At 31.1% G+C, this 9,063-nt stretch overlaps 1 protein-coding gene and 1 long non-coding RNA gene across 2 annotated transcripts; both read left to right on the forward strand.

The window, feature by feature from the left end:
• Positions 1-334: 334 nt before the first annotated feature.
• Positions 335-3,480, forward strand: LOC140049614 (uncharacterized). Its single transcript, XM_072094548.1, has 7 exons — positions 335-589; positions 1,360-1,394; positions 1,849-1,896; positions 2,198-2,227; positions 2,711-2,923; positions 3,112-3,141; positions 3,335-3,480. The coding sequence occupies exons 4-7, from the start codon at positions 2,214-2,216 to the stop codon at positions 3,402-3,404; spliced, it is 327 nt and encodes a 108-aa protein (XP_071950649.1). The 5' UTR covers positions 335-589; positions 1,360-1,394; positions 1,849-1,896; positions 2,198-2,213; the 3' UTR covers positions 3,405-3,480.
• Positions 3,481-7,736: 4,256 nt separating this feature from the next.
• On the forward strand, positions 7,737-8,748 carry LOC140049568 (uncharacterized). Its single transcript, XR_011845305.1, has 3 exons — positions 7,737-7,850; positions 7,953-8,024; positions 8,693-8,748. It is a non-coding gene; the product is annotated as an uncharacterized lncRNA (long non-coding RNA).
• The last annotated feature ends 315 nt before the right edge of the window (positions 8,749-9,063 follow it).

The following is a 9,063-nucleotide window of genomic DNA, read 5'->3' on the forward strand; positions in this document are numbered from 1 at the left end:
AGAGATAGATCAGCGAGAGAGAGATAGATCAGCGAGAGAGAGAGATAGATCAGCGAGAGAGAGACAGATCAGCGAGAGAGAGATAGATAAGCGAGAGAGAGATAGATCAGCGAGAGAGATATAGATCAGCGAGAGAGAGATAGATCAGCGAGAGAGAGATAGATCAGTGAGAGAGAGAGATAGATCAGCGAGCGAGAGATAGATCAGCGAGAGAGAGATAGATCAGCGAGAGAGAAAGATAGATCAGCGATAGAGAGAGATAGATCAGCGAGAAAGAGATAGATCAGCGAGAGAGAGAGATAGATCAGCGAGAGAGAGATAGATCAGCGAGGGAGCGCACAATGCAACTTTTCAATGCTAATCAGCGGCGGCCGATCAGCATATCGCGATGCAACCTGTTTTTTGGGTGCAATTATGCTGATTTCAGATGCACTCGCGTCGATTGAAGAATTTTCAGCAGTTAGGTAATCACTGGCATTCAGCCTCTTTCACTAATTTTATAAATAAACCCATCCGGACGCGGTGTTTTTTTAAATTTTTAAATTCATCTGTATTGATCTGATCGTTAAAACAGACTGTTTGTAGAAAGGTAAGGCTATAAGCTAGGTACTTTTATTACATTTTATTATCCTAACATAAATTTTTATTGCATAACCAAGTGCCTTAATCCCTGTACTAAAGTACAGAGATTTTTTGTTTTAAATGGCCAAAATAAAAAAATACCACCATAAAATGATTGTGGCCTAGCCTAGCCTAGGCCCAGGCCTAGCCTAGAGGCCCCTAGTTAGGCTTAGGCCTACTAGCCTAGGCCCTAGAGGGCTAGGTCTAGGCCTAGCTAGGCTAGGCCTAGGCCTAGCTAGCTAGCTAGAGGCCTAACAATAATTAATAAGCCCTCCTAGCTAGGCTAGGTCCTAGCTAGCTTAGCTAGGCCTAGCCTAGGAGGCATAGCCTACCTAGCTAGGCCTAGGCCTGCGTATTAAAGTATTATTATAGGCCTAGGCCTAGATAGGGTAGGAACTAAACCTACCTCCTTGGGCCAGGCTATAGGGCCTACTAGCCTGGTCTACCTAGCTAGGCCTAGGCTAGGTTAATAATAGTTTAGGCCTAGCCTAGTTGGCTGAATCTGTCTGTAGCCTAGATAGGAGGTTAGGTGTAGGCCTATGTCATGTATAGGCCTAGTCTCTAGCTAGGCCTATCAATCATACCACACTAGCTAGGTTAGAGTAGGCCCCTAGGCCTAGCATAAAGGAGAGGGTATTAAAAGTTGGACCACAGTAGGCCCTTCTCGTTAGCAAGTATATGCTACCCCTGGCTTCAGTGCTTTTTTTTTCTTCAAAAAATGTATCATTTGTTCCACAGATTATTTCAAAATGGACCGTTTTTGTAATTCACCCGTAAGTAAACAATTCATTTACCTAAATTTACCTGAATCCAGGATGATTTATTCCAGGTTTGGTGGAGCGATTCAACTCGCTTTGTATACTGAAACATCCAGATTTTATGCTGGACCAAATGGTTGTTGTCAGTTGTTGGTATTTTAAGTTTATAAAATGTTATCGCTAAAGCAGACTTTTTATAAAATGTACGTCATTACTAATCTAATCTCCTAAATGAGCTGACATGTCCCGTACTGATAATGCTCCTTGGCTGAATCACAAATGTAATAATCCATTTATCTAGAGCTTATCTTAGTCATGGAATTCAACTTTTTCAAGTACAGTATATAAAAGTAAGGTTAAGCCTTAGAAAAGTAATAATAATACTGCACTATGTAATAATAGTTACGGATAACTTTAGTTTAATTATTTGTAACAAATATACAATAATAATAACATTATTTTTTTATAGCAACCTGATGAATTAACTGAAAGCGATTTTTTTTAATCATGAAGACTGGTAAGTATAGTTAGAAATTTATTGATAAATTACTCCATTTTTACATCCATGACAAATTTAGATGGTAAGTATTTTATTTTTAATTCCAATATTGTATCTTCGTTGGTACAGCCTTCTTGAAAAATGACATGTTATAAACAAACCTTTATTCATTTTTATTCATAATGATAAAAAAGTAAGGGTTTGAAATGATTTTTTTAATTATTTGCTTTAATGAAATAAAAGAGGTTAATAATTAGAGCCTGTATTTGTTTTTCAAAGTAAAAATTAACTAACAATATTTGTTTAATTTTATTATTAGTAGCAAAGAAGACTACATGTCTGACAAAGTGTAAGTATCCAATTTGAGAATAAATCTGTTGTGTTTGTATGAACCACGACATCCAGATTACTGATCTTGCGCTGATGGCTAGGGTTTAATTTGAGCCTACCTTGCAAATTTTAATATTAATCGGTTCAATAATTAACCAGTTAGTTAACTCGGGTGATTTGTTATCTGTGATAAACCATTTTTGCCATAAATTTACAATTTTGTTTTATTTTGACGTAATTATTTATACTTTATTATTCACACCATACAATTCAAACTTATTTTTGTTAAAAAATAAATACTTGAAATTATTTTGTTAACGAAGAATAGGATATATACTGTTGTTTATTTACCTAAAGCCAAACATCTATTCTAATTTGTGCAAACATACATGCTTATATAATTTCTATATTATTTCATAGTAGGTCTATAAATAGTTTTTTTTTTCGACTTTTATTTTAATACACCTACAATATTTGTGTGTACTTTGTGAACTATTAATAGAAGTGAGGATGGAGAATTTGAGAAGAAAGAAAATAAGGAAGAGGAAAACATGGAGGAGGAAGAAAATGAGAAAGAAGACGAGGAAGAAGAAATGGAGGAAGAGGAAAACATGGAGGAGGAGGAGGAGATGGAGGAGGAGGAGGAGGAGGAGGAAGAAGAAGAAGAAGAAAGCGAGAAAGAAGACGAGGAAAAAGAAGAGGAGGTAGTTGAGATGTAAGTTATGAACTGTTTTGTATTTAGACATTCTAGAATGAACATAGTTTATCATTTTCTAAAATTTACCAGTATTATTTTTCTAGATTGAGCTTATTATGTAGCAAAACATATACTATTGAGCATCCTTATTTGTGTTAACTTTAGTTATTACTATAACCATAACAATATTTTTTTAATTTGTTTAGGTATAGTGATTTTCAAAAGAAGGGAAAAAAGTAAATATAATATTTTTTGACTAATACTGTAATTAAAATAAACAGCCAATGGATCACTTAGGCCCTAAATGCTATGTTATTAAATAATGTAAAAATAAAAATACGGTAGTTATATACAGTTAACATGAAATATTATATTACTTTATCAGTACTTTTCCTTTAATACCTATGTGTTGTATTTTGTTTTTATTAGGAAGGACATAGAAAAGAAGAAAGCTGTAAGGGAAAGTAGCATATTGAATATACTTTTGTACTTAATTTGAAGTAAAATATTAACTTAAACTTTGTTTCCTCATTTTTTTTATTATCAATTTAGCTAGATTAAATTTTCCCTGTAGATTAGCATCAAAAATCTAATTACCGTAGATAGTTGTAGTTTACATCTGTGGTTACTGAAGTCTTAAATTATTTAACTTCATTAAAATAGTTTTTTTTATTGAATACAAATAATATAAAATTTTATATTTTGATATTGGTTGTTGATAATGAATAGACCTTAAAGCATTCATTCAAAATAGTCATGGTTTATTATTGCCTACAGAACAGAAAATTGTTAACATGCATTCTGTGTGGCCGCATAAGCAGGTACCTTGCCAGCCATCTGGAAAAGGCCCACAAAATAATAAATAGAGAAATAATTAAAAACATGGTTGCTGATGCTAGAAAAAGGTGAGTACTTCATTCATTATGAACAATTTTTTTCATGTGGTTACCAGCTAAATTATAAATAACATATTGTTAAGTATAACATGGAGTTTCTTCAGCTAAATATAATAAATTACATATTTTTATTTATCTTAGTTTTGTTTGCAGTTTCTTTTTTATAGAATATTTTACTAGTTAACTCTACCAATACTGGAAACCGAAAACTGCACTTGTAATGTATTGAAAACCAAACATTCTCAATGGTTTCTATTTTTGGGTGAATTGAATACTGTGATTGGATTATTGAAAAATGATAAACAGTTTTGTATGTTTTATCTAGTTATCATGAGTGTATCATTTAAAGTTTTCTAGATACTAATGATAAAGGGGGAAAAAAAAAGGCCAGACATTCCTGCAGTGTGCCTGGATGTTCGGCTAAAAACCTGGCAAGGTATGACATGCATCTGCAAAGGAAGCATAAATTCCCTGTAAGTTAAAATTCTTTCAACTTTAGCAGATATATGTTCAATCAAATGTTAAATTAAATTTTTTGTTTTATTTCAGACCAAGAAATAGTGTGTAGAGTAGTAATGTATTTCCAACTATTATAATTGTTTGTTTATTGTTTATTTTTTTTTAAAATATGTATGTTAATTACAAAAATCTTTTTTTTAGAGTTCGTAGAGTATCACCACTCTGTCTCAGGTCCAAATTTTGAGGTGTACATGCAGTACACTTTAAAATTATTTATTATTTTGTTAGTATTTAATAGAATGTGTGTTTGTTTTATTTTAATCTATGCTTAAATCCACCACATTCAAATTCGGATGTGGCATACACTTTCATATTAACATCATCCACCAGATAACTGCATGCATGTTTATTTGTTTAGTAGTTTATAGAATGTGTTTGTATGTTTGTTTTTTTTTTATTTAATCTATGCTAATTTTTCAGATTCAAATCCTGATGTGGCATACACTTTCATATTAACATCATCCACCAGATAACTGCATGCATGTTTATTTATTTAGTAGTTTATAGAATGTGTTTGTGTGTTTGTTTTATTTTAATTTAATCTATGCTAATCACTCAGATTCAAATCCTGATGTGGCATACACTTTCATATTAACATCATCCACCAGATAACTGCATGAATGTTTATTTGTTTAGTAGTTTATAGAATGTGTTTGTATGTTTGTTTTATTTTAATTTAATCTATGCTAATCACTCAGATTCAAATCCTGATGTGGCATACACTTTCATATTAACATCATCCACCAGATAACTGCATGCATGTTTATTTGTTTACTAGTTTATAGAATGTGTTTGTGTGTTTGTTTTTTAAAAATTTAATCTATGCTAATTTTTCAGATTCAAATCCTGATGTGGCATACACTTTCATATTAACATCATCCACCAGATAACTGCATGCATGTTTATTTGTTTAGTAGTTTATAGAATGTGTTTCAGTTTTTGTTTTTTTTAATTTAATCTATACTAATTTTTCAGATTCAAATTCGGATGTGGCATACACTTTCATATCTCACATCATCCACCAGATAACTGCATGCATGTTTTTTTTGTTTAGTAGTTTATAGAATGTGTTAATCCATGCTAATCACTAAAATCTATTTCTTTTATAGAATGCTATCATAGCTCAGCTGGTAGAGCATCGGCACTCTTGTCGAAGGTCTCGGGTTCAAATCCTGATGTGGCATACACTTTCATATTAACATCATCCACCAGATAACTGCATGCATGTTTATTTGTTTAGTAGTTTATAGAATGTGTTTGTGTGTTTGTTTTATTTTAATTTAATCTATGCTAATTTTTCAGATTCAAATCCTGATGTGGCATACACTTTCATATTAACATCATCTACCAGATAACTGCATGCATGTTTTTTTGTTTAGTAGTTTATAGAATGTGTTTGTGTGTTTATTTTACTTTAATTTAATCTATGCTAATCACTCGGATTAAAATCCTGATGTGGCATACACTTTCATATTAACATCATCCACCAGATAACTGCATGCATGTTTATTTGTTTAGTAGTTTATAGAATGTGTTTGTGTGTTTATTTTTGTTAATTTAATCTATGCTAATCACTCAGATTCAAATCCTGATGTGGCATACACTTTCATATTAACATCATCCACCAGATAACTGCATGCATGTTTTTTTTGTTTAGTAGTTTATAGAATGTGTTAATCTATGCTAATCACTAAAATCTATTTCTTTTATAGAATGCTATCATAGCTCAGCTGGTAGAGCATCGGCACTCTTGTCGAAGATCTCGGGTTCAAATCCTGATGTGGCATACACTTTCATATTAACATCATCCACCAGATAACTGCATGCATGTTTATTTGTTTAGTAGTTTATAGAATGTGTTTGTGTTTTGTTTTATTTTAGTTTAATCTATGCTAATTTTTCAGATTCAAATCCTGATGTGCCATACACCTTCATATTAACATCATCCACCAGATAACTGCATGCACGTTTTTTTGTTTAGTAGTTTATAGAATATGTTAATCCATGCTAATCACTAAAATCTATTTCTTTTATAGAATGCTATCATAGCTCAGCTGGTAGAGCATCGGCACTCTTGTCGAAGGTCTCGGGTTTGAATCCTGATGTGGCATACACTGTCATATTAACATCATCCACCAGATAACTGCATGCATGTTTTTTTGTTTAGTAGTTTATAGAATGTGTTTGTGTGTTTATTTTATTTTAATTTAATCTATGGTAATCACTCAGATTCAATTCCTGATGTGGCATACACTTTCATATTAACATCATCCACCAGATTACTGCATGCATGTTTATTTTTTATTTACTTTGTAATTGTTTTTAAATACTTTAATTTTCGCTGTATGTCTTAATCCATGCTAATTTCTTAGCTTAATTGTGATGCAAATCAAAGTTATATAGGTAAGTTATACATTTACATTTTTTTTTTGGTTGGCAGTCCTGAATATATTAAGTTCAGACAACAAAAAGTCTGTAAATTTGCAGGTAACCTTTTATTTATAAAATTATTATAAAGTTTCATTTTTTGATAGATAATTAATAGTTTCAATTTAAAAATAAATGTGTACCTTTTATTGACAAAAACAATTCATTTTATCTATGCTGGAGAATTATAATTACCTAATTTCTACTACTAACTACTACATTTAGGTCAAATACAAAGTTCTCTTTATCCCAAATAATTACTATTAATTTAGATAACCAATCCCAGACACTAATAAATAAAATTACTGTAATAACAATTGTAATATAATAATAATTATGTCATGGGTCAACTTTCGGATCCTGAACTTTGTTTTCCAAGAATGGACTTATTTTTAATGTCATTAAAGTCTTTTTAACTTCTATAGAGCCATCTACAACAATGAGCCGGTTCAAGGCCTACATGTTAGAAACTTTAAAAATACCGGCAAAGCATGCAGCACAGGTCATAAAGGGGATAGAGGGAATTTGGAGTGAAGCAGGGGAGAAGGGATATTCTCCAAAGATATTAAAGACGTAACATTTTTTTATTACAATTATATTAATAGAAAAAGGAAGAAGCCAAACAATTTAAATTTCATTTAGCATTAAAATAAAAAGTTTTCTTAAATTTCAGCTATAGATTGTGAGTATAATGTATTATTGCCTGCTACCTTCATTTTCTTGAAGGAAGAAATAAATGTTAAGTTGAATTTGAATTGAATTTTAAACCATGTGAAGTTACCATGAATCACTTGATCCTAATTACCATATTGAAGATATTACATATTTTAATATTTGATTTTTGTGTATTGTACTCTTCTTTTCATTTTTTTAAAAATAATTGTTTAGTGCTGTTAGCCATTTACAATTGAAGCTTGCTGGCTCCACGTTAAGACACTACCTGTGCTCCTTTGTGAAAATATTGGACTACATTTCAATATACGAATCTAAATCTGTTTCGCTTGCCGAAATATACAAGTGCAAAGATGCATGCAAAGGCCTGAGCAAAGCTCTCAGAAAACGCATTTCTGAAGAGAAGGCCAAAAAGCACGAAGAAATTGAAGGTAACATCTACTGAATTAAAGTTTTTCTTTTCATCAAATGTTTGAAAGTCATATTATTTAAATTGAAATAATAATAATAATATGTTTTAATTTTCTTTTAAGGTGATCTAGTTTCGGCGGACGAACAATCCCATTATCTCAGAAAATCTGAGAAAACAATTAAAAGCATAGTTGGTATGTTTTTTATATTATTTCTTTATCCATAAAATGTATTGATAATCATAAGATTTATCATATTGTATGTTATTAGGTAAAGACTAGGAGAAACTTGGAGAAATAACTAAAACTAACCTTAATCCTAGCTTATTTAGTCATTGTGTTAGTAAAGGTAATTAGGTATAGGTAAAATGTTGATTATGATATTGTTCTAAGGTTCACCTGTATTTACCAGGACAAGGTCACTATGTAAATGATCAAAATCCTTTTACTAAACTAAGTACAGTAGTAGTTAATTGATTTCCAAGTACCCTTAATCTATCTGGGTGCATTCTTGCACAATATTATTATGGTTGTCTGGCTGGCTATCCTTTTACTTTTACTATTGATATATAAAAATGTAGTATGTTACCTTTTATTTCAGGCATTGGATGATTGGCAATTTTAATTTTATTAAATTAAACTAGGAGAATGGGAAAAGTAAACTATTTTAAAGGCAAAAATATTCACACATAATTTTATAATAAATAAATAACCTTATTTCTGAACATTTACATCTAGTTCAAATCCTGATGTGTCATACATCATCCACTCAATAACTGTGTATTTAATTTTTAATATTTTGTTTTAGTGGTTTATAGAATGTGTTAATCCATGCTAATCACTAAAATCTATTTCTTTTATAGAATACTATCATAGCTCAGCTGGTAGAGCATCGGCACTCTTGTTGAAAGTCTCAGGTTCAAATCCTGATGTGGCATACACTTTCATATTAACATCATCCACCAGATAACTGCATGCATGTTTTTTTTTTGTTTAGTAGTTTATAGAATGTGTTTGTGTGTTTATTTTACTTTAATTTAATCTATGCTAATCACTCAGATTCAAATCCTGATGTGGCATACACTTTCATATTAACATCATCCACCAGATAACTGCATGCATGTTTATTTGTTTAGTAGTTTATAGATTGTGTTAATCCATGCTAATCACTAAAATCTATTTCTTTTATAGAATGCTATCATAGCTCAGCTGGTAGAGCATCGGCACTCTTGTC

Source organism: Antedon mediterranea, chromosome 5, assembly GCF_964355755.1.
Source record: "Antedon mediterranea chromosome 5, ecAntMedi1.1, whole genome shotgun sequence".
In the NCBI taxonomy this organism is placed as follows: domain Eukaryota; kingdom Metazoa; phylum Echinodermata; class Crinoidea; order Comatulida; family Antedonidae; genus Antedon; species Antedon mediterranea.

Coding starts and splice junctions, on each gene's coding strand:
- LOC140049614 (XM_072094548.1), top strand. Junction 2,924..3,111: donor GAAGAGGAGGTAGTTGAGAT/GTAAGTTATGAA, acceptor TAATTTGTTTAG/GTATAGTGATTTTCAAAAGA. Junction 3,142..3,334: donor TTTCAAAAGAAGGGAAAAAA/GTAAATATAATA, acceptor TGTTTTTATTAG/GAAGGACATAGAAAAGAAGA.